The sequence below is a fragment of the Accipiter gentilis genome, chromosome 9 (genome assembly GCF_929443795.1).
Source record: "Accipiter gentilis chromosome 9, bAccGen1.1, whole genome shotgun sequence".
NCBI lineage: Eukaryota > Metazoa > Chordata > Aves > Accipitriformes > Accipitridae > Astur > Astur gentilis.
Genome location: NC_064888.1, coordinates 22,176,396 through 22,201,319, shown reverse-complemented (window position 1 = coordinate 22,201,319; position 24,924 = coordinate 22,176,396). Strand labels below are relative to the sequence as shown.

At 47.1% G+C, this 24,924-nt stretch overlaps 3 protein-coding genes across 6 annotated transcripts in view; 1 reads left to right on the top strand and 2 right to left on the bottom strand.

Annotated features, from left to right (window-relative positions):
• SEC31B (SEC31 homolog B, COPII coat complex component) overlaps positions 1–5,259 on the bottom strand; it is a 36,053-nt gene extending 30,794 nt beyond the window's left edge. For 2 of the 4 annotated variants that reach the window (XM_049810953.1, XM_049810956.1), the window contains exons 1-2: positions 5,171–5,259; positions 414–502 (exon numbers count right to left, since the gene is read on the bottom strand). In XM_049810953.1, coding sequence (XP_049666910.1) covers positions 414–492 — 79 coding nt within the window. In that variant the 5' untranslated portion in view covers positions 493–502; positions 5,171–5,259. Of the gene's footprint in view, positions 1–413; positions 503–4,609; positions 5,011–5,170 lie in introns of those variants that run through there. The other 2 variants (XM_049810955.1, XM_049810954.1) reach the window with 2 other exon arrangements.
• A 2,378-nt stretch (positions 5,260–7,637) lies between these two features.
• Positions 7,638–11,520, bottom strand: NDUFB8 (NADH:ubiquinone oxidoreductase subunit B8). The gene is made up of 5 exons (XM_049811007.1): positions 11,388–11,520; positions 11,065–11,191; positions 10,345–10,444; positions 8,572–8,727; positions 7,638–7,864 (listed from the first exon to the last, which is right to left on the bottom strand). The coding sequence occupies exons 1-5, from the start codon at positions 11,485–11,487 to the stop codon at positions 7,772–7,774; spliced, it is 576 nt and encodes a 191-aa protein (XP_049666964.1). The 5' UTR covers positions 11,488–11,520; the 3' UTR covers positions 7,638–7,771.
• Positions 11,521–13,765: 2,245 nt separating this feature from the next.
• On the top strand, positions 13,766–23,730 carry HIF1AN (hypoxia inducible factor 1 subunit alpha inhibitor). Its single transcript, XM_049811006.1, has 8 exons — positions 13,766–13,979; positions 15,166–15,416; positions 16,700–16,848; positions 18,572–18,717; positions 19,198–19,304; positions 19,697–19,760; positions 19,996–20,106; positions 21,306–23,730. The coding sequence occupies exons 1-8, from the start codon at positions 13,803–13,805 to the stop codon at positions 21,348–21,350; spliced, it is 1,050 nt and encodes a 349-aa protein (XP_049666963.1). The 5' UTR covers positions 13,766–13,802; the 3' UTR covers positions 21,351–23,730.
• The last annotated feature ends 1,194 nt before the right edge of the window (positions 23,731–24,924 follow it).

Genomic DNA, 24,924 nt, shown 5'->3' with positions numbered 1-24,924 from the left:
GTCTGAAAACCAACAAAGTAAAGGTAAGCTTAAATGAACACAATTAGAATGATTATTTTTTTTTCCACAGACATACCAAGTAAGTAACCTTATTTTGGTTTAATTTTTATAGCAAGCACATGTTGGAGTTCATACAGACTTAATTAGAAGTTAGATCAAAAAAGCCATGTATTCACCCTTTGAAAAAATCACTGGCCTTTAAGGTGTCAAAGCTGGGTGTACAAATAGACCTCTACAGGTCACTTAAAAAAAAAAAAAAAAAAGATTAAGGCTGCAATGTTTTCGGTATGTTGCTTCTAAGTTTTCCAGGGATTATTAAAGTGGGAATTGTTGAAAGTTAAAGCCAATACAACTCTACATAAGATCTCTCTGTGAATCATACTTTAATCTTCACAAATTGTGAAGAAATTTACCTGTTGCAAGATAAATTGGGTGGTGGTTTGCTGGACTCCATGCCTGGACAGCTGTTCGCTCAATTTCCTTTAGCTTCATTTTCTAGAGTCTAGAAGAAATTTCACGCAGTGGTTAGAATAGCCAGATAAAGTCAACACAAAAACAATCACACCAGTAACAAAATATCCCCCTTACGAAGGTACCGCATGAAAAAATTGCTCACAATAGAGAGAAGTTACTTGTTACTTCCTGAGCTAGTGAATATAGTTTCACAGGAATGAATTAGGGCATTTTAGAATTCATGAAAAAAATCCAAACAATGCCAGCTGTCTGATCCCAGATTTTCTTTCATATATAGCTCTCTTTTTCATAAACCCCAATTACAGTAGAGTTTCAGTAAAAGGAAGGGGATCTAAATTAAGCAACATACTCAAGTCTTCAGTCCAGGCTGGTTTAAATCAGCTGCAGATATTAATTTAAACAAATGTATTTGCAAAGCACTAGTTGCTGTCTCTGAACAAGCTGATGCCAATATATACATAGGCAAAAAGGGAGCAGAATGAATCTCAGGGCAGGCTAAATTCCAAGCAGAAAAGTGACGTGGCAACAGAAAACAAAGTACAATGCTATCACGTGCCAATTCAGTTAATGTACTTTGTTCTTATCCTCTGAGAAGTGAAAGGAAAAAAATCATTTGACTTCCTGCCTGAGTTTGTAAATGGTAGAAGGTGAGAAGAAGCGATCCAGAAGTAACTGCTGGGTTCCAATCTCAGTTCTGACAACAGTTCTTTTTATTTACTCTGGATAGATCAACTGACACCTGTAAAATGGAAACACAACTTCCCCATGTCACTGGAGAGAGATTAGCTGGGCATTAATGTAGCGGGATAATTGCAAGTCAAAAAACAGCAGGCAGCCAGGAGGTTGCAAAACTGAATATAAATACAAATTATTGTTCCATGTAGGATCCCGTTCTTGCTGAGGAGAAAGCAACCAGCACCTCTCCATCCCAGACTATGCCCAGGCCTTCCAGGCATGCCAGTAATACAAACGATGTGTGGACATATCATTCACAGGCTAGCGAGGTCACTCTCATAAGTGGTTCCTAAACCTTTCAAGCTTGGTTGCAGTGCAGTCTTTTAACTCTAGCTAAACAGAGCTGCTAACTATGCACTCAGATGATATCATGCTGAATAAAGTAAACTGTCAGCAGGCAGCACAGCAAAACACTGTGCATCTTGCCAGCTCGCTGTGATTAACCTCTCCTGGTTACTTGACACTGTTTGCGTTAGCTGGGCTGACAGTTAAACCACAGTTTGCATCCATGGCCCTCTCCAGATGCAGGGCTACAAGTCTAAGTGCTTCAGAGTTTGGCCTTACTCAGGCCAGAGTATGGATGTTTATTTGCAACCAAGTTCATAAAGGTAGCTTGCTGTGGCCAGCCCACTGTCTGGCCAAACCATCCAAAAAAACCAAACCAGTTTTGAAAAAGCCTTTTGTCATCTTGTGGTTTATATGAAGCTGTGGCCTCCCAAGGCCCACACAAATGGAAATCTGGTCAGTATTACTTATTGGGCTTGGACCTCCTGGGTAATAACTCCACACTCTTTTAAGGGTTTCTTCTCCACAGCCAGGCTGAAGCTAAGGACATCCTCTCTCTCTCCCATGCACTATCAGGACATGCTGTTTGATTAGAATTTAATTAACGCTTTTTAGCATTAGTCTGCAGTAGTATCTCCCAAAGCCCAAAGTGCCTATTGCTGTTCTCACATTAACCTTGTCCCAACTTAGCTGAGGCCCAGTGCAATCTGAACAGAACTCTTGTACGATAAGACAAGTGCAACTATTTCCTCACGCAGCCCAGGAACAGAGGTGGAAAGGTCATCTCATCACTGTAACAGACCTCTAAAGCTCATTTTCCTATCTTCCAGCACACAATTTGCAGAGTACTTGTTAGGGCTCCACCACATTCTCTCTGCCAAGAAGTTCCAGTGCCTACTCATCTGTCTCCCATACTAGCGCACAAACACTGTCTGGGTCTCCTCTCTTCAATGAAAACATCCCCAGGAGTCATCAGGTGAGCCTGCTGGCAACAGCCTACTGCACAAAGCACCACTTGACTTCACTGATGTGGGGGAGCAGGACAGCTGGTATGTTCCTTACCAGTCCCTTTCTTGTCTGTTCCTCCTCCAGTTACAATCCATCAATTGTAGGAGCTGGCTGTACATTCAGGCCTCACTGCTTCTTGGCTTTTGAGAGGGTAACTCGCCTGTGAACATTATTAGACAGTGGCCAAGAGACTTCTTCCCTCTAGTAAATTAACTGGTAAGGAAGCAATGAAGAGCACAACCACCACGAACTTAGAATGGTACAAGCTCCCACTCCTTACCCTCTGTGCTGGACTGACTGCATGGGCAGCACAATTTCCATTCAACACACAAACAAAGACCAGCCACAAAAAATGTGCAGAACAGTATTGATCAATTGTCAGCTTTTCTTGTCAATAGAGCATTTTGCATATGGAAGTCAATGTTATTGTTCTCTTTTCACAAATTTAAGTCAGGACAGAACATGAAGGTAAAGTGTCTTGGCTGTGATAACTCACCCAGACATAGGAAAGCAAACAAGGCACCATTTAGAGTGGCTCAATATCAGCAGAACAACTGTAGGTATTGAACAGGTACACTGTGTCCCTGATCCTCAAGGCAAGGCAGCAGTAGTGCCAACAGACTTGAGAAGGCCCACAGGAGATGCAGAAGAAGCCAAGATCACAGTATCACACCATCTCTTAAGCACCTCCTACCAGTTTGGCTCCATTACAGCTGAGGTTCTGCAGGGATGCAGTAGCACCTCCTCCTTAAATCAGTGAGCTCTGAGTTTGGAACGGAAAAAAAAGCCTGATTTGAGTCTTAGTCTTAGAGAAGTGATTGTTCTATACACTGTGCGTGTCTGTATCCAGGACAGGACTCAATGATCCTTAAAGCTGGAAAAAGCCCTTCTTTAGCAACCTCTTGTGGCTGCCTGAGAAAAATTCACAAGCATCGGACTCTTCCATAGGAGAATTTTTAGGGAGCCATTGCCACATGGTGTCATCTCCCAAAATAGCATCTAAGACTCCTGAGAAAGCTCATGCTTTTCTCAGGACTTCTAATTAATTAATCATGACAATTCCTCCTCCTTCTACAGACATCCGATTACAGAGCTAACGTATTAACAAACCTCAGCCCCAAAGGGAGCCACAGGACAGAAGCAGCATTTCCCCACAGCCTCCCCCGCCATGGTTTCCTGCACAGTGTCCTTAAAAGGTAACACTGTCTGCAAAGCAAAACCGGGCAGGTCAGAGCACTCCCCACCACTGGGAAATGGAGAGCACACACCTAAACAGTGAAAAGTAAAAGCACATGCTCTTAAACCATGACAGACCATGCAGGCAATGCTGACAAGAGGCAAAAATTCCTCACCTACACTAACTTGAAATACTTGTGGCTTAGAATATATCCTAAAAGACTGTGGTTGTTGTATCAGCTAATTGACCCTCAAAGCTGCCATGATAATCATCCCAGGTATCACTCTAGTAAGGCCTTCTCTCTCTTGTACCACCCAAATACTGTCAATCAGAAATCCCCTCCTACCAATTTCCCCAATCCTCCTCCCACCACTGGGCACCCAACCATTTCTCTTTGAACAGTTCCTGCTGATACTGGACTTCCAGCACAGCACACAAAGGAGCTGATAGCCTGATCCCCCTTAGCTAAAGGTGAAACTTGAGCAGAACAGAAAAGACTTGTCCAAGGTCACCCATGTGACAAGCAGCCATCCTAAGAATTGAAAAAGGCCTCACAGCCATGACACATGGGTTAAGATGTAAACCATCATACAGTCTCTACGTCCCAGCATCGATTTGAAATCTTTGTACTGCCCCTTCCCTTTGCATTGCTCTGACGCTCTCCCTTCACAGCTGCCCGATGTCCTATAGCCAGGCTATTCTCATAAATTCTTATTATAAACCCCGATTACAGAAGGCAGAAGGCACAGAGACACTAATCTCAGCTAATCGTTGGTGTTTGCAAGGCGGGGTTGTTGCAGGGCAGGGCTCAGCACATTCCTCCATGACAGCTCCCATGGTACCTAAAGAAACTTCCTGTGCTCCAAGTACTTTCAAAAGCTATTGCTAAGTGCCACAGCACTGTGCAGACGGCAGTGTGTACACACGTACCTAGCCAGCTGGCTCCGCACAACGGCGTTACACCGTCTGATAGTCGAAAGGAGCGAAGGTCTGGGAAGAAAGCATTGGCCTCGGACACCGGGTGTCACAGAACAGGCTCTCGGCTGCGCCAGAGGCCCCTCCGCGGCCCGGGTCAAACAGCCTAGCCCCCCGCCCCCCAAGCGCTCCCCGCTTGCCGCTGCCCAGAAGCCGGCCCACCGGCGGAGGGGAAGCGAACTCCGGGGCTCCCGGGGCAGAAGGGTCGGGACGGAGCCACGGGACCTGGGGACGGAGCCGGCACAGCGACACCGGGACCGGCAGGGCAGAAAAGCAGGCCGGGGCTGGGGGAGGGCGCCGGGGTCAAGGGGTCCGGCCCCGGGGCGCGGCAGGGCAGCGGCGCCGCAGGCGGGGCTGGGCTGGGCCGGCCCGGGGCGGCTCCCGGGCCCCTGCCGCCGGTGGCGGAGCCTGAGGGGCGCGCGGGCCGGGCCAGCCCAGGAGCAGCCGCCCGCGCCAGGCCGAGCGGCTCGGAGGCGGCGGAGGAGGAGGGAGGGGGAGGCCGCCGGCGGCCCTTACCGGCTCGCTGGCCGTCCCCGCCGCGCCGCCGACCCAAGCCCGAACAGCTCCCGCAGCCGAGCCCTCGCGACGGTGGCCGCCGGGAGCCGAAAAGCCCCCGCCCGCGAAGCGCCGCCCCGTGGCCCCGCCCCCGCGGCGCCCGCCTGCGCAGGCGCCGGCGGGAGCCCTCAGAGCTGCCGTACCGCCGACGGCTCCGGGGCCGCCGCGCAGGGCGGGAGCCGTCACCGCCGGCGAGGGTGCGGGAGCCCGTCCCCTTGCGGGGTCTGGGCACTACCGGCCCGCGAGTGTGTCCCGAGCCGGGGAGGGGGGGCGCGGAGAGGCTGCTTTTCGTCTCTCCTGCCCAGGTTCGGTGCGTCCGCGGCCGGGGGCCTCAGCAGCAGCCCGGGGCTCCCAAGCCAGAAGACTGTTTGTTGGGCACAGTTCCTGTTTTTAAGATACTTGAATACGCTCCCTCCACTAGTCCGAAATGGTTCATGCTGGAGGGCAAGGAACACCGTAGCTGGAGCCGGGGTCTGCTGCCTCTGAAGTCACCCCTCTCGGAAGAGCTTTGCCTCAGCTGCAGATTCAAGCCTTCCTGAGAGGGCACGCAGAGGGAAAGGCACACAGCTTAGGAAAATATATTCCTGAAAGCATTTTAGCTGCCAGGAAAAACAAACAAACACCCGAAGAAACGCAGAAGGGCCCAGACCTCCTTCCATCACCTCGCTCCTGTTTTGAGAAAATTTGCCTACACTACAAACCCCATTTTTAAGGATTTCTGAGCCATGTTCTTTGCCCAACCTATTATGCCTTCCCAATGATGAATAACGCCATTAAGTTACCGGTTAGATACAGACTGGGTGTGAAACTCCCAAAAGGAGGAGGCAGCGAACAAGGCTGGGGCAGGGCAGCCCTGTGGTATGCAGTACAGTAAGCAGGATGGGCTGCAACCTGCCTCTGTGCAACTGCTGCATTATCATTTTACATACACTAAAATAAGGTTCCTATTACTGCTATGATCGTTTTACTTTTACTTGAAGACTCTTACAACTCTCACAACACTGTATATAGTGCTGTCACGTAACTGCAGTGGATGGCAATTCTTACTCAAGTACTCCTAACAAGTATTTTCCTCTGCATAATACTTTGTAACAGAATTCATTTTCTAGGTCCCACAGCTCAAAAAATACTTTAGAAACCCTTCTGGGGTAAATCATCATTGTCCATAATTTAAAAGCAAGCATTTCTGTACCTAGAAGAGAAAGCAACAGCTTACAAAAACCAGGAGGAATGGTGATCGTTCAGCACCTCCAAAGAGGTTAGGTTTATTTACATGTAAATATTCATATGTCCTAGCAGTCAATCATGTAATTCCCTTGAACATAACACCCTTATGAAACCCCTACACAGAGATCAAGCTAAGTGTCCTTTAGATCTGGGGTTTAAAATCTTTATAGATTGAAAAATCATGAATCACTGTCTTCAAACACCTGCTTCTCTTAAAGCACAAAACTATGAGTCATGATGGGGCACTGAAAGCAGAGCACAGCATCCAGTTTATAGGAAACAGCCAGAACAGCCCAAGCCCTTAGCCTTCTGTGATCACCCACTCCTGCAGCCAAACAGCATGGTCTAAGACATAGCATAGGGGAGCTGAGAAAACTTTCACTGTAAATCAGTACTGAAGGTACTGTCTCCTCCAGTAACAAGGCAGGGGTGGGGGGGGGGGGTGGGGGGGGTGGGGGAGGAACTTATGTTAAAGGAAGAGTTGAGCTGGACAAATCTAGGAGCTTAATAAAATTGTATGTGTAACTGTCCCAAGAAAACAGTTGATGAAGCCATAGGAGGTCATACACCTGTGGTTTGCAGAAAGACAGGCAGACTTTGTGGGTCAGGCATAACTCCAACCTTGGTGGATAAGCTCAGGCCACACAGGAGCAACATGGGCATCCGTGCTCTTGGACCACAGCCCAGGCACAGCAGAACAGGTGTGGCCAGAATTGGACTTGCTCATTGGCCTTTTGGTACCGCTGCTGTCCACAGCTCTTCTGTCAGCTTCAAGCTATACACTGCAAGGCTCCGTGCCTCACTAGTGCTCCCTACTGGTTGTGCAAGCTTCACTTAAGAGGGCATCTAGACCAGGAAGAGATCAAAGCCAAATCCCAGTTAGGACAGACAGTTATTCACAAGGTATGAGACTTCCAAGCACTGGCACTTGCCAGTCTGGTTCTGCCCATCATTTCACATTAAATGATGACACTAGTTCAACTCCAAGCAGCACCTGCAGTAAGCCACTTGGTAACAAACAATATCTGCATAAACAGGCTTAGCTAAGGAATGTTTGTGCACAAGGTACATAAGCTAGCAGCAGTCCTAGGACTGCACTCAGAATTTTGCCCTGCAGATACTAGCCCATTTAGAAAAAAGGCAAAGGTCATTCAATTTCACTGGTTCAGCCTTCTCAAACCAACAGAAGACAACTAGCACAGTAGGTATCATTGATATATTTCACTGGAGTTAGTGGTTGAACATTGAAGAACAAGTGTTATATGCCACAGTGAATGCTAGAGAAGATGCCATCCCCAGCAGAGCTGACACAGGAGAAACAGAGCACTTCAACTTTCAGATTTCATAGTGCGTCACCACTGGTGGCTCTTTATTGGGGTCTCCTCCTCTCTCCAGGTACAGGTTATTGAAGGGATATTGCTTCGGTCCCTACAAGGAGAGATAAAGAGTGGCAAATTCACCACATTCACCAAGCAAATTAAGGGGTAAGGGGAAAATGTCTCATCCCATCCCACCTCCCCAAATCAAGGCTTGTCATTTACAACAAATGTCTATTTCTTAAGTGCTTCAGCAGGAATAGTAAAGTACAAGGGAAGTATATTCAGAGACAGAGTTCTTTTTATAAACCCATGTCCTTTAGCAGAAACATCAAGGTGGTCTTGCATTTGATCTTAACCAACAGTTCATCTCACAGCATGAGGATGATATATTGCAAAAGCAGTTTGTATAGTCAGATATATTTTTCTGAAGTACATTCTAGATGATCCAGATCATGAGATATAACTAAAAAACACAGGACAAGAGAAGAGATAAAGCATCTTCCTCAAGCAGATGCACACACGGAAGGAGAACACCTAAACCAAAGAAGGGATACTGTGAGAAGCATAGCTTAAAATTAGTTCCATGTAAACAGGAACTGCTCACTATGAAACAGAACCTGTGAGCTGAGCCAAGCCAGTCAACAGAACAACTGAGGCTGGATGAGGCTGCAGAACGTCTCTTGGCCCATGCCCTGCCAGCAGCAGGGTTTTGCATTCACCTTCATCACTCAGCTTCAGTCAAACCATTCTTAGGGGCATCAGCAGTGACAAGAAACACAGCTAGTTTTCCTCCCTTTACCCAAGTATGCCACTCACCACAGGCCTGTAAGCTGGAAAGATCTCTCCAAGACCAAACATGATCAGCATGGTACTCAAAAAGATAAGGAAGTGTTTGCGCATGGTGTGCCAGGGAACTGGAGTGGGGGATGTATCAACACGGTTCCGAATATACATGTCAAAGTCCCAGTGCATCTAAAGAACAAAAGAAAATGGCTGCACATTTACCAAAAGCGCTCAAGCTGCTTTTATCAAGGGAAGTAGTGCTTTACAACACTCACAAAACTGCCATAAGCTGTTTCATCTTCACCTCGCAGGTGGAGATAAAGCCACAGAGGAGATTAAGTGATTTACCTACAGTCACAGCAAGTTGTCACTTACAGTAAAACTCAGGAGTCCAAATGCCATCCTATGCTTATACCAGACCATATGCTTAATTATAGGATAGCAGCAGCTTTTATTTATGTACATAATCACTCCACCTTAGATTTGCTCCCCAGCACTGTTGAAAAGGCATGGTACAAATCAGTACCCTCATTTATGGAAGTTCAGTCACATACCCAAACAGAAGGAGCAGCGTTATTTCAAACAAAGCAGCAACTACCTGCCACTTGGAAGGTGGTTCCTCAAAACAGGTAGAGCACCTGTCACTGTTACCACAAGAGCAGGGCTGGTAGCAAGCTAATGCCCTTCCTGATTGAAGCAGAAGGGCATTTAAGCTTCTGCCTTAAAATATACATAGGGAAGTCCCAAGCACATTCTGCCTATAGTCTCCTTTCACATTAACGAAAGCAGAGAACTCAATAATTTGCAGCTCAAGTACTGCCTCTAGTTCCCCAGCCTTCCTCTTTGCACACAGAGCCACTGGCTATCAAACCCCGAGAGCCAGACTGAGCAGAATTCGGTTGCCTAAACAGAGGCATCTCCTGACACCTGGGATGCACCAGTATATTCTGCTTGGTCCCCACTGCCAACCCATCTGCAAAAGTACCTATACAAGCCTTCCTGTACCAAGCACGACAGCAACACAGAATCACTGTGGGTTTTTTCATGTGCTTCTACAGTTATTACAACATACACTTTACTGCAGTACTCTAGAGCTGTGATGCTCTGGCATGTTTATACTATGATATATTACATACCCATGCTTACATAATCTCTACTTTTAGTAAGGAGAGCTCAAGTCAATTACCAAGTTCAGTAATCACGGTTAGATTGCAGTCATTCACAGAAAGACCATGCACTAACTGAAAAGTTACTCCTGACAAGGAGTTTGAGGAACTCAGATTTTGAAAGTTTGAAAGTTAACATAAGTGCTCTATTCATCCATTTCTCTTAAGGATAACTTGCAAGCTTTCTTCAGAGAAAGCCTCCTTATTTGTATTCTATCCCAAAACAACCTTGGACTAATAAAGCAGCAATAGCTATTTCCGTTGTACTAAGAGGACTTTACTCAAACAATGGCTTCTTTGCTAAATGATTCTGAACTAAGCTCTCATACTGAGTCAGATCAGCCAAAGAAAATGGATGACACTTTCCTATTCCTACAGAGAAACTTAAGATTGTAAAGTCTCCCTCCTCATATGTAATAAGATGTTAACATTCCTCAGAACTTTCAAAATATTTACCCTGATGGCCATAGCCTACCTTTCCCTCCAGCTGACTGTCCTGTTTGCATAGGCAACACACACCTGCACTTGGGGATGCAATCACACAACAAATTAAACAGAAAGCACTAACAAGACATGCATGTCAGTATTTAATAACAGTAGCATTGATTAGCAGCTTGAAAAGTGCTACTAGCATTCCTACCGGCTCTCCCCAGTTATGCCTCATGTCTGGCTGGTCCCATGAGTACCAGGGGTCTCTCTCATGGAAAGACTTATTAGGGAGCTTGGGATAGTCACCATACCTGTGAGAAAGACAAAAAAACAAATAGATGTCTGTATTAATTTAGATAAATTTTGTACAGGACACTACAGGGTAGGCCTATGGAAATGGAAAACTTAAACCTTACCTTATTTTTATAGCTCCTATGCATATAGATGTTTTAAATGCATGCATGCAACTAGCACAACAATCATCACCTTGATATCAGGTGTTGCAACAAGTAGCCCAAAAAGGCCACTTTGAGGAACACTATAGTAGTGGGAAGAAAATGCAAGCTTAACTGAAATACAGAACCCTAGCTGTCTTGCATTTTGCACATAACAAAGTATTCCCCAACACTTAGACACCTTCTGAAATCTTTATTCCAGAGATGGCCTTCAGTTCATCCCTCTTAGCCTTGCATTACAACAGCATATGAAGTCTCTTGTACAGCATTTTATTCACATGGGCCTCCAACTCATTCCATTTCTCCCTGTTTTAAAACACTGACATGTGCCTTCAAAGCACTAAGCTCACAGCACAGCGCCCGCAAGCGTGCAGCGGGGACTACCAGCCCACAACAACTCGCCCCAAAGCCGGGAGGCGCTGGCCTCGGCCTGCTCCCCGGCCGCAGGGGCACGGGACCCCCGCGTCCCCGCTCACCCGAAGCCGTCGTCGGGGTAGGGCTCATAGTCCTCCACCCGCATGTTGTACTTCTTCGCGGCGGCTGCCCGCTCCTCCGGTGTGCGGGGGTACGGCCCGGGCATCAGGTCCTTGGACATCTCCGAGGCTGCCGGGAGAGCGACGAGGCAGGGTGGGCGCGGGCCCCGCCGGCAGCGGCAGCCACAACCGCAGCCAGGCCGGGGAGGTCGCGCCGCCCTCACACCCCGGCGTCACCGGCCCACCGGCCCGCCGCCCCGAGGACGCCCGCCGCCCCGAGGACGCCCGCCGCCCCGAGGACGCCCGCCGCGCCCCCGCCCGCTCACCCGCCCGCGCCCCTGAGGGCGCCGCCGCGGCGGCCCGCGCCGCCCACAGCCGGGCGGCCGCCCGCTGCCAGAGGACACCGCGAAGCCTGGCCGCCGCCATCACCTCCGCCGCGCAAGCGCGGCCGACGGTGGCCGGTAGGGACGGAAGACCTCGTGCGGGGCGTGGCTAGTGCGGAGGGAGGCGGGGCTAGGGAGGGGGCGGGGATGGGGCGAGGCTAGTGCGGAGGGAGGCGGGGCTAGGGAGAGGGCGGGGACGGGGCGAGGCCAGCCTCCGCCTGCGCTGCCGGGTACAACCCCCCCGCCCCGTCCGGGGCGTTAATTAATCAGCTGCCGTTAGTGCAGTACTGACACAAGAGCTAATGGACGGAGAGGGCGTGGGTGCGATGTTTCGCTCTGGCTGTCACGGTCCGAAGCGGGGCGATGGGAGCTTGCGGCAGGTATTCCCTTCCAGAGGCGGGGCCGCCTCCTGCGGGGCAGCCCCCTCAGCGCTCAGTGGGATCGATGCCCTGGCTGGAGGTGTTATGCAAATCGCCTTGTTTGTATTAAAGTTAATACCCGAACGTAATCGCCTTATCTGTGTGGAGCCAGGGAAACGCGAACAGCTGAAATGAAATGGCACGCTAATTTAGCGATGCTGTTCTTCAAACGTAAGCGATATATTATTGTAGATAAAATCGATATAAGCATTAAAGGATTTTGCAGTTTACTTCATTATGTAAACTCTGTGGTAGTCGAACTCATTTTCCTTCAGTTATTCACATCAGCCATAATGGCTAATGTCTCTATAACGATCTACATTATAAGCCTTTGCAGATCAAAAACTATCACGGACAATTTGTCATTAAAGTCATTCCTTCTAATAACAACATTAATTGTAAACCTACTAAGTGAATGAAGATGGCAACGAACCACAAAAATACATCTGAGATACGGTGTGCCTGAGGTGGGGGCATTGCCGCAGGCTAGAATAGGATCCTTTCACTTATCCAAAGAAAGGCCTCGTCATGTCATTTTAGGGACTAGGGACGGTATCTCAATTCAGCCAACTCCCTTACAACCACGTATGCAGTAAAGTTAGTATGTCAATTAGTTATTCAATAAAGTTACTAACTCTGAGCCCAACCCTCCGGTGCAGAGGCTCCTGGTGCTTTCCAGGGAGCAGCGTTCGGTCCCTGTCCCCACTCTGCAGTGCGTGGTGGTTTGGGGACAGCAAGGTCGCGCTGGAAGCAGGGACCTTCGGTTCCTGGCTGCGCCGTTGATCTGGGCTCAGACCTCGCTGCAGGCTCAGATTGTGGTTGGCTGCTCCTTACATCGGCTCTTCACTGCTGGGTATTTACTTTCTGGCTTATGCGTGAATCTCCCACAGATGTGGCTCAAGCTTCCTAAACATGCGAGTATGTTTGCAAATATGTTGTAAAGATTTTTCTTAACCTGTACAGGAGCAGCGCTGTAGATTTAAAGGGCAAGGGGGCATTCATTTTCCTGGAAGCTAAGCATATTAATAAATTTTGGAAGGACAGAGGAAAATAGATTGCATTCTTTATTCTCATGAAGGCAAAGTTCTATGCAGCCAAACCAGCAAATCTACCTGCTGTAAGATGAAAACCACTGAATGCCAGAGATCGAAATTTTCTCGAGACCTGATGCCTAATGTGGCACACGTTCTTGGGGAAAGGGCAATCATCATTCTTGCTGCTTCCAGTTTAAAAGCAAAACGTAGATTTGTCTCACGTGATAAAGATACACTAAGAAAAACAATCACTAGCTCCGGCCCTAGGCACACAGTTCATGCAATCTTGCTACAACGATGTAGTCATGCAATGTCCGTTCGTGATCGAAAGGCAGGTGCTAGTTATGCCGAGCAGCGCTAGGTACTTCTTGTCGCAGGCGTTAATTAAACCCCTAGCTTTCAGGCACAAACGCCGCTGTACGTCTCCCGCAGACGGCCCGAGGACAGCGGGCAGTTCGCTGCTGCCGCCGGGGTCCCACACGGCAGCAGAGCAGCTCCCCATTTTGAGCCGCACTCCCGGCCTGGCAGCTCTGGCGGCCTCGAGGGGAAGGGGCCGGCAGCTGAAGGCACGCAGGGTGGCACGGCGCCGAGCACGGCGGGCCACGAAGGCCCGCAGAAGGCTTCACAGACGATGCTTTCCCTTCTCGGTTGTGTTTGTTTTCCCGCGGGTGCTCCCGGCCCCCACGGGTGTCCGACAACCTCGGAAGGGGCCAAGAGGCGGCGAGTCGCAGAAGCCGCCCGTAACCTCCCCCCGCGCGGGGGCGCTGCTCGCCGCCGCCGCACCCTCTTGCCCTCTCCATGGTGCCCCCTCTGCCTCCCGCCTTCCCCTTCGCTTCCGGCGTTGCCATGGGCGGGCAACTTCCGCTTCTGGCTTTCTAGTTCCGGGTTCTCCGGTGGAGGCGGCGATGGCGGCGGCCTCCTCCTCGGCGGCGGCTGCGAGCTGCCGGGAGGGCCCGGTGGTGGCGGCAGCGGCAGGGCCCGGCTGGAGCGATTCCCAGTTCCGTCGTTACTCCTTCGAGACGCGGCCTATCCCGCGGCTCAGCCACAGCGACCCCCGCGCCGAGGAGCTCATCGAGAACGAGGTGCGGCGGCGGCCCGGCCCGGCCCGGCCCGGCCCGGGGGCTGCGGCGGGGCCGGGAGGCTTGTGCTTTGCGGCGCGGGGGTTGCCAGCCCTGCCCGTCAGGCCGGGCGGAGCAGGGCCCGCAGAGCGGCTGGCAGAGCGCGGGGCTCTGCCGGGTGCTGGTGCCGTCTCGGGTGCGCTCGCCTCCCCATCCCGGCTCTGTTCCTCTGGGCGACGGGGTGTCTGCCGTCTGCCGCGGGGCGTCCGCTGAGTCCCCTCCCTGCGCGGACTCGGTCGTTGCCCCTCTCCCGATACCCTTAGTCGTAGCAGACGTTTCCTTTCGGTGCCCCAGCGTTGACTTGTGAAATTTGCAGGAAACGTTTGCTTTAAGTGCTTTGTTGTCCGGATGGAAATCGTGGAAATGTTGTGTAAAACCATGGGCACGTGTTCGTTATTTTCTAAGTGAGAGTGACCACAGACGTGAAGGTTGCCTTGCAATAATGGCTCTTGTGTTGGTTCTGGACAAGCTCAATCTCGTTTTGGTAAGATTGCTAGTTGTTTATTTTCCTTCAAAGAAGGCCCGCAAGAAGGGAAGTTGTGCGTGCACAGCTTGGAAACACAGCAGCTGCCGTTCTTGTTTAGGTTGCTTACTACTTACAGGTGAGGAGATAGGCAGCGTCCTTTGTCTTCCTTTTGTGGTGGTTCTTTTTTTGGCATAGAAGAGATGGGGTGATGTCAGTTTTTTGATGGCTGAAGGTTATCTGTGATCCTCTGAGAAAAGAGATGAGTGCTGTCTCTTTTTTCTGGATTCAGAGGTATCTTTCTGCCAGCCTTTACCCCTTCATAGCTGAGGCTGGAGGTGACCAGACAGAATCTACTGTGTCTCCTTGTTACGTGGCAGGACCAAGTAGGCCTAAAACTGTTCCCGGCTAGTGTTTGTCTAACCTCACGTGCTAGAGATTAGCTAAGTAGATAGTGGAATCTGTCCCATTGCTGCCAGGAGCTCGCTGCAGGAGCAGGCCACTGCTTCCTTGAAACTTCCTGTCACGTTTTGCTTGTTTTTCTCCCCAGACCAAGGCACCTGATTACTCTAAATGCCTTTTCCAATTCCCTGTTTTCAAAAAGAGGTGGTGTGATTGCAGTAATGAATGTGATCATTCTCAAGTTCAAGAGGTCCTTGAATCAATAAACTTCCTGTTTTCCTCTAGGAGCCTGTGGTCCTGACAGATACCAATCTGGTTTATCCTGCTCTGAAATGGGACCTGGACTACCTCCAGGAAAACATTGGCAATGGGGACTTCTCAGTGTATAGTGCCAGCACACACAAGTTTTTGTACTACGATGAGAAAAAGATGGCCAATTTTAAGAACTTCAAACCCAAGTCAAGCAGGGAAGAGATGAAATTTAATGAGTTTGTGGACAGACTCAAAGAAATACAACAAAAAGGGAGTGCTGAGAGGTAAGTGATCTGTGGAGGTTTTTCCATTTCTGCAGGGCTAAGTAGGGTGTAAGTTTCTTATCAGTGAGTGTTGATGACTAAAACCTCTCAAACTTTTCACTTTTTTTACAGCCCTGCTTTTCCTGCAGGGCTGCTAGTTGACAGCAGCCTTGTTACCTGATTAAAAAAGTCATACCATTAGTTAATCAAACTGTTCACATTGTCTGCAGAGATTTATTTATTTATTTTCTTCTCTGTCCAAGGCAGCGTTTGAATAGAGAAAGCCTTAAGCTTTGCTTTCTTTTGGTAGACTATGGTATTGGTAGAGGAGCTTAGTTATGAAAAGATGCAGGCTGTGGCACTCAGCCTTTTTCACAGAATGCCAAGGTGTTTCACCAGAATACCAGCTGGTGTTAACCTTCTTTCAGAAAGATGAAAAAAGATTGCATATGTGCTGTATACTTGTTGGTAGCGATGGCCTACACCACTAACAGAGCTGTAAGTTACCGAGAGGAGCTTTACGTTTACATGGAATATAACTATTCGCAACTGTTCTTAAACCCTTAGTTAATTTTATCAGTCACCAGCCCTCTGAAAGGACTTACAGATGCTTAATTGTGCCTTAATTGGAAGCAACTCTGTGTCTGTGTCCACTTGTTGTCCGTGCCTTTCTCTTCTTTCTCAGCTTTGGGTGTGCTTTTTCCCAGAGAGAAGGCAGTCCTTGAACTTAAAAATGCATTTTTCTTCCAGCATTGTAGACAGTAGTCTGTAATACTGCAGTTGTTAATACAGATGTTTGATTCCTCTGATCCTCTATGTCTAAACGTGTGTGGCTCCAAAGTAACTTGATAAGGAAACATGCTGGGTTTCCTGAGCCCTTTTTTGCCCTCATGCGCTTTTACTAGAAGAGGTAATTCCTATCGCAGTTAAGTTAGAGTGGTGGCATCTATCTGGGGATTATTCATAAATGCATTTGATATTTGATAGTGGCCAGTCTGTTTAGAGTTTCCTCCTCCTGCACTGCAAGGGGGTCGTTCTTGCTCTAAAATTCACTTTTCCCCTTGTGATTGTTCAAGCAGAACTGAGTTCTGTTCCTTTCTGTACCAGGAAGTCTTTCAGCAAAGTTTGGGGACTTTTTGAAACTGTTTCCTTCCACGGTTGTTTATGGTGTGTGGTGACAGAGCAGAATGTTTAGGAGTTATGTATCTTTATTTTGAAATCTTTCTGAAGGGATGCAGAGATATGTCTTTATGTTCATGACAAAGCTGAATACTTGATTTCTGCTTGTCTCTGGGAATATACAGGCTATATCTGCAGCAAACCCTGAATGACACAGTTGGAAGGAAGATTGTGGTGGATTTCCTTGGCTTCAACTGGAACTGGATTAACAAGCAGCAAGGGAAACGTGGCTGGGGTCAATTGACTTCTAACTTGCTCCTTATTGGCATGGAAGGTAAGCAGTTTCCTCTGATTGGAGGAGAAGGGGAAAAGATTTGGTCAGCAGTTCTGTATTTCAGTTCCAGAAGGTCTTTCAAATGGATTTTCCACTAGTTTCTAAGTGTTCCCTCAGAGCAGGCAGTTTAAAGCTTTGGGTTGGGGGGGCCTGTTGTCACTACTTAACTTGGGTTATAGAGAGGAAACAACCAAAGGAATAGCTTGTATCTCCCCAGGGACATACTGTGAATGCCTGGATGTAATCTGCTCATGGAAAGGCTCTGTGTGGTGCTGGTAGGGCTGTGTTTTCAGTAATTGCTAATCATATTCTGAGACCTGTTTATTGTTTGAATGCTTCAGATGCTGTATATTTAAAATGCTCAGAGTCTTCAAATTTAAAATGCAAAAGGGTTTGCAAGTTGAGAAAAGTTTGTGTTCTGGGCTTTTCTTAGCATGTCCAATGTCTACCCAGGAGGAAATGTTGATTATTCTGTGAAGCATTTGTTCTTATTTGAGCTGGTACACTGTGGGGAGGAATTCTCTTTCAATTAGGAGCTGAATTTCTTCTTGGGGAGGTTGGAGGGCATTGGAGAACTTGAAGATGGATAAATCGTAAAAATATCTGGATGGAGTGGAATTCCAAATCCATGTGGAGACTGACTCATAGGCAGGCATCTTAGAAGACAGAGGTATTACTATGCTGTTGACAAGGAGAGCATTCTAGTAGAAAGTAATCTCAATAACTGGGCAAGGAACATACACAGTTTCATGAAGTGGGATGGCCTATAATCAATGTGGCCATCACATCCAATTATAATTACTTGGCAATTCATAGCTGTTCAGTTCTGACAGCAGATATTTTTTCTCCTTTGCAACGTCATGCTCAACTTACAGTAGTTTCTTTGCCATGTGTTTTACTAGCTGAGAGAAGAGAACTTCACATAAAAGCACTGCACCAACACTTCCCTACAGGTCATAAATCCTATTGTCAACAGTTTATGCACAAGAACCAAAGAATTGTCTTGAACCAGTGTTCAAGGAGCATCTTTACAGGAGCATGCGATTGTATGATCTATTTGATGATATGGGCTTAACAGTTATCTTAATTCTCTTTAGTGAAAATACATATAAAGAACAAGCTGAAAGAGTAATATCTGAATTGGCAAACACCCTGAAAAATGTAGTTGTGAGGGGTAAAAAATGTCCCGCTGTATTTAAAGATTTGATTAAATTTAAGACCTAGTGGCAATAGTCAAGCTTCAGAACTGTTAATCAGACTGAGGAGGTGCTATTGGGACACCCAATGACAAAGGGATCTGTTTACTTGTTCTCTTGCAAAACTACTAGGAGTTTTTTCAAAATCAGACTGTTAAACTCCTTTTCTCTAGACTAATAATTTTTGAAAGTCCATTCCACAACTTGTCATCTAAAGAGAGTGCTTTATGAAAAAGCTTCCTGTCAACACTGACCATCTGCCGTTCATGGAAACAAGCTGGAAATCCTAATCCTGTAGAGCATAAGTTGCCGAATATGGATTTAGAATGGAAATTAAGTAGCAACTGCTCAATAAAGGCAGACTGATAATAGTGATCAGTTTGTAATGTTCCTGTGGTCATCTTCCTTGTTTAGTTTTTTAAATATGTGAGAGTGTATTTACTGTCTTTAGCAAGGAATACAACTTGCTTCCATCTTTCATACCTGTACTGAGAGTGTCTTGTTTATCATCTTTTCTCTCTGTGTAGGGAATGTGACACCAGCTCATTATGATGAGCAGCAGAACTTCTTCGCTCAGATTAAGGGTTACAAGAGGTGTATCCTGTTCCCTCCTGATCAGTTTGAATGCCTCTACCCTTATCCTGTGCACCATCCATGTGACAGACAGAGCCAGGTGAGAGTAGCAGATCTGTTCTCTGCCCTATGCCAAAAATGGGCATTTGTGAAGATGCTAGGTGGGAGGAAGCTGCACTGGAAGGAAAGCTGCATACCACTTGCTGAGCTTTTGCAAAACCTGTGTTCAGATCTGTTAACTGGTGAATACATGGAAGGACTAGTGATGTTTTTGTTTGTGTCTGGTCCTGACTTCTAAGTGCTAGGGCTATAAACATCCCCTTACTGATAGCACAACTGGGCTGCAGTTGCTACCTTCTCTGTTCTGTTTCATTGGTCACTTGGTCAAACGGAGATTTGCTTAGAGATAAATTGCAGGACTCCTGTCTAAGTTGGTGGTACTTTGGGGGTACTGCAGGACCTCACAATGGGAATGCAGAAGCTATATAGGAAGATCAGGATGACTTGATAGTGGGAACCAGTAATGAGGACTTTGATTGCAGGAAGCTCTTCTGATTTTCTTAATGTTTTCTTCTGTTAGGTGGACTTTGACAATCCTGACTATGAGAAGTTTCCAAACTTCCGGAGCGTGGTTGGCTATGAGACGGTGGTGGGTCCGGGGGATGTGCTATACATACCTATGTACTGGTAAGAAGGATGGTGGGACTGCACAGTGACCAGCAAACAGCGATTTAAAAAGTGTTCTGCTTAAAGTGTTGGGTTGGCTCTTAAAAGACTTTTGTTTTGACTTCTCCAGCAAGAATGATATTTTCTGTGATATCTTCAGCCAGTCTGCTTCTACTTCCTGTCTGTTGGATGAGAGTGGTAATTCTCCCTGATGCTGTGTTATTGTGCAAGTACTCCACTAATGTGTGTGAGATCTGTATTTAAATAAGGGGAGTTTTCCAGAAGTTCTGAGGTCTTGATGATGGAGGTATAGGTCAAGGCTTGCCTAGTGCTGTCTGAACTCATCCATCCAAGGTATTTCACTATAAGCTACGGCAATAGTTTATTTTCTTTTTTGTGTGGTTTCCATGCAGGTGGCACCACATTGAGTCTCTCCTGAATGGGGGTATTACCATCACTGTGAACTTCTGGTACAAGGTGAGTACAAGCATCTTCCTGTACAGCTTGGATAGGTCTATCCCAGAGGATTTTTTCAAATAGAGATGTTTTGGCACACGTCCATATGAGAACTTCATTGCACCAAATCCTTTGCCTTAAAGCTGAAAGCTACTTTCTCCCTTTAGAGTGGTGTGTGAAGAACTGGGTGGCTGGGAGAAGGTGGAATAATCTGCCAATTCAGGAAGCATGCAATGGGCTATTTTTGATATTTCAGGGTGCCCCAACCCCAAAGAGAATTGAATATCCATTAAAGGCTCATCAGAAAGTGGCGATAATGAGGAACATTGAGAAGATGTTGGGAGAAGCCTTAGGAAATCCACAAGAGGTACAAAAAAGAATCATATAGTCACTGCTGCTGAAATCACTGTGGCTTAATGCAAAACTCGAGATGCCAACTATTTGGCTCTGCAGGTGTCACAGTGAGGGTAGAGGAAAGCAGGGTTGCTCTGTTGCTGTGAATGGTTCTTCCCGCAGTCTTCAGAAGGTCCTTTGGCTACAAAAAGGCAAGCTCTTTAAATTATAATTCTGGAGAGGACCACTACAAACAGTGGAGTAATTGTTCTTGTATGTGGGGGAAGGTATACTTTGGCTTTGGGCACTGCCAGGAAAGTGTTGCTCCCAAACTCCCTGTAGCCTTCAGTGCAGCAACAATACCAAGTATTTGCCAAAAAAATGAAACTGTTTTACCTGTTGAATCCAAATCTCTTATTTAAGAGAAATCTCTTCTAGTAAGTCATGCACTTTCCCCTTAACGCAGGTCTTGGTCATCTCTGAATTCATTGCAGTTTTAACCAACTGGTATTTCAAAAAACAGATTGAAGTACTAAGAGTATGCTTTTGAAGATCTCTTGCTGATCTGAAATTGGAAATACTGGATGTGAATAAAAATGTTTTCATGGTCTGTAACCCTTACCACTGTGCAAGAACTCCTCTTTAGCGCACTCATGCCTCTCCCTTGAGATGATTTTACTGCCATATAGCATGCTGAACTTCCCTCAGTGATCAGGCAATGCTGAGAAATGGGGAGTGGTCTTGACTGAAAACAAAACCTTAGCAAAATTGTCAGTCCTAGCCTTCCTTCCAAGTGACCCTAAGGACCAGAGATGATTCAATGAGTTCTGAGGATTCGACAAGAATGTTCCTTCTCTGCCCTGCAAAAAGCAACCCCTGATGACTATTAGCTCCTTTTTAATAGCAGCTACTGAGAAATCACAAATCTAGGGTGAAAAAGTTTCAAAAAAATACCAATGGATGCAATGTTTTGGTGACAGCTAAAGTTGGGTGTTGGCAGAGAACCTTGCAATTTTGGTAGGGTATTTGAGGATGTGGTCAAGGATGCCCCAGTGTTTTATCTAGAAAATACTTTGAAACTGATTTGGTCTACCTTAGGCTCAGTTTGTGTGCCGAGATCCTCTGCCCTGGGCTGCTCAGCTTATAAAGTGTTGTGATGCAGAGGGAGCAGGCTCTGCAGCTGCCATTTCTCTGTAACTGTCCTAGCTAACAATCTGTTTCTGCTTTGAACAGGTGGGTCCCTTGTTGAATATGATGATTAAGGGACGGTATGACTAATGCCTGGCTGCCTGGGTGACTGATGTTGGAGCTGCTTTGTTCACAAGCAATGGAAGATACTGAGCGCTAGTATTGCACGCAGCACTTAAGAGACTGATGGGTTTCCTGGCCCATCCCTGCCCCACTACAATAAAGGGGGCTACTGGAACTGCAAAACCGTTAGTACCCCATTCATCCTCCACTCTCATCTAACTGAACCTCCCAAGAAAGAGTCTGCACTTACTGGAAGCTGGATTCGTGTTCACTAACTTGTTTTTTCTCCCTCTGCCCTGTTTGCCACAACAAGGAGCATGGCTTCTGGCACTTGGATGTGTCACTTCAGGATTTTCAGGCATTTGAAGAAGAGCTTGGATGAGAACCAGGAGTGATCTTGTTTCCTCAGCCTCATGGGCTTTGGGCCTCCTCGCTGGGTTTATGTGTTGGTGCCTGCAGTGGATATAAGATGGGAAATGATAGGTCTCATGGTCCTCCCTTGTTAAGAGGACCTGTCCATGCTCAACTCTGCCACCTTTTTGTATAACAGAAACAACTATGTGATATGGCCTGTGTGTGATAAGCAACTGGACAAATGATTCAATTTCTTCAACTTAAGACATCTATGCTTTGGACTTAGTACAGGGTAGACATCAGAGTGAATTCATCTAGTGTGTGAGCGCCAAATCCTGTGCTGTCCAAATAACATCTGTGTTGTAGGAGTGTAGATAAACCTCCTTTGTGACAGCTTTCTCTGGGGAGTGAAGGCTTCTCTTCTGCTCTTCTGAAACTGCAGTGTGATTAAAAGGGGATGTAGCATTATGAAGGGAGATGCGTAAATGCCAGGGCACTCTCCAAGTCTTGAATGATTAAGCCACATTTTTAAATAAAATTCCCCAGGGGTGCCGAGCTAGACTGTCAAAACACAGTGTCAGATAGGTACAGAAGCTCCCATCTCCCCATCAGGGGTGCTGGCTCCTCAGACTAACATGGGAAAGAAAGTGCCCTTTTTACTGAAACTGCAAGAACTCAAGTGTGTGTGGCTGCGCACAGGTGCGCATGTTTGTGTGATGTTGTGTGGCTCCTGTCCATCAGTTAAATCCATGCCAGTGTGTGGTTCCCTTCTTTGTACAGTCATGTGAAAGAGGTCAGGGCTTTCTGTTTAAATGTGGTTAAGTTTATCTTGATCCTTGTATTCCGGGACTTGAAATGGCAGGCTAGGAAGTGACAAGACCAGGGCACAGGAAGCATACAAGCCTCTATTTAAGAGTCCTCAGCAATCACCCTGAAAAATCATTTTGCTTTCTTCCTCCTCTTCCATGCAAAAGCCTTAGGCTTATATGGAGGCTGGCTTTTTATTCCCTGAGGTGTGCTGCATTGCTGTCCCTGGTTTGGGGTGTGGTGCAAAGGTCTTGTATATTTGATGCGGCTGTAATGGGTCCCAAGAGCTAGAGGTGTGAGAAGCTGTTCATAGCCCGTATACCTCATCCCAGAGAATAGTGGGGAATTTGTTCTGTTGAGACTTCCAGTGCTTCAGGGCTTGTTCTGACAAGGGATTCTGACAAAAGTGTTGAGAGCATGCTGCTCAAGAAGCACTCCATCTTTGGCCTTGGGTCCCATCTTTTGCTGGGACAGCTCCTGCACCACTTGCAGTGAGCTTGTCTTGCACAAAGGTGAAAGGCTTCTCAAACAGGAGGTCCCAGGGGCTAGGTTTCTGGCTGCTTTACAGGTCAGAACAAATGAAGTGTATGTAATTGGCAGCTGCAGGGTCCTTGTTTAAGAAATACATTTGCGTCACTGAGTAGTCTGCCACATTACTTGTTGCAGACTCTCCAGAGCTGTGGTTAGATCCAGATGAAGGTCACTCAGCTGGATACTTATCAATGCTCAGCATTTGGGCAGGTGGGGAAGAAGGCTAAGCTGCTGACTCTGGCCAAAAGCAAGGCCTTCCCAGGAATCCTGGGCACATGCCCTTGGTTGAAAGATGCTCAAATGTAATCCCTTCTCTGTCCTATTTATTCAGTACATGGTAGTATCCAGTACTACTTGTTAGACACCATCAACTCCTGAAACTCAGGGTGTGAGTTCATATCCCATGTGGAGAGAGAATGGTACTTAGAGAAGTTTAGGATCCTTTTTTTTTCTTTATTTGCCAAAGGTCTAACTTTTAAGTGTCTGAACAGGTTTTGCTGCACTTGACTTCGTGAAAGCTCATTTACAATGCACTGATGGACTGACTTCCCTCCCCCTTCCCTTTTCACCTTGTGCTTTCAATGCCCCTTGCCATGGTATTGGGAAGCTGTGTGTGTTCTCTGCTAGGGGTGTGTGTGCAGGGGGTGGGGTGTGACAAACACACGGTACCTTCTGAAGTGTAGTTCTTAAATACAACCATTGTTGAACAACAGAACTGTGTGGCTTTTGTTTTGTGAGCTGCTGTATAGGAGAGCCATATAAGGAGATGTGCATATAAAGCTACCTTTAAGTCTTTCTAGTAACTCCACTTGTGTTCTTCACTGGTGAAAGCTGCTGGTCTCCAGAACTGCCTTCAAAACAGCAATACCAACTGCATTACTGTGTGTCCTCACAACTTTCCCCATCCTACTTCCATAAGCCTGAAAGGAAAGCTGGGAATAAGATGGTATCCTTGAACCCTGTCAACAGCAAGTGTTGGTGGGGAGGGAAGAAATTCCCCTCCCTGCTGACCTGAATGGTGTCACCATGCTCTGGTCACTGACAGGATGTTGGAGCAAACTACACTATCGGGTCTAATGAGTTCTATCAGTTGCTTATCCTTTGGGATATCTTGTCTTCCATTTGGTCCTTTATCCAGTTCATACTTTGGTCAAGATTTTGGGGGGACGCTCCCTCTGTGTACCTGTGCTGTATGTTAGCAGCCTTGGTGGTGGAGTCCTCTCTCTACGTAATAAAGACACAGGTTATTTTATGGTAATATTAACTCTACAGCAATCTTGGCATCTAACCGTCAGTGAAATGTTGGCTAAATCTGAAGAAATTTCTAATGTGTAGTGAAATGGGGAAGCATTGAATAGAGATTGGGGATGTTGGGGCTGGTGATGGGAAGAAGGACAGCAGCCTGAGCCTGGGTTACCACAATTGGCATTCTGTCCTCATGCCCTTAGGGGGCAGGGTAAATGTGGAGGGAGTAGGAAAGACAAGTGGATAAAGTCTTCTCTGACCATGGGTGTTCACCCTTCCCTGCTGTACCTGGTGGGATCATCATCTCTGAACACATACTTGCTTCTGTTCCACTGAACTTAGTGGTCTGTTACATCTGAGCCTGTAGGCTTTCTGTTGTGCATGTGCCTCTTTGGGTAACATGCACGGCTGGCACCAATGTCTCAGGTTGTACAGAGAAGCAGAGGAAACTGAGGGATGAGAACTGTGTCATTTGAAAACCTGATCAGACTCCCAAGATTTTTCACTTTCAGGCTTTTTCTTGTTTGCTTTTATTACCTTAGGTCATATAATACCTTTCTTCTCTTTTGTATCCTCCAGTTCCCTGTTCCTTGAAAAGTGGGATTTTTCTAAGGAGAAGTGACCTTTCTCTTGCTGCTTGTGGGTCATGGCTGCAGGATCTTTC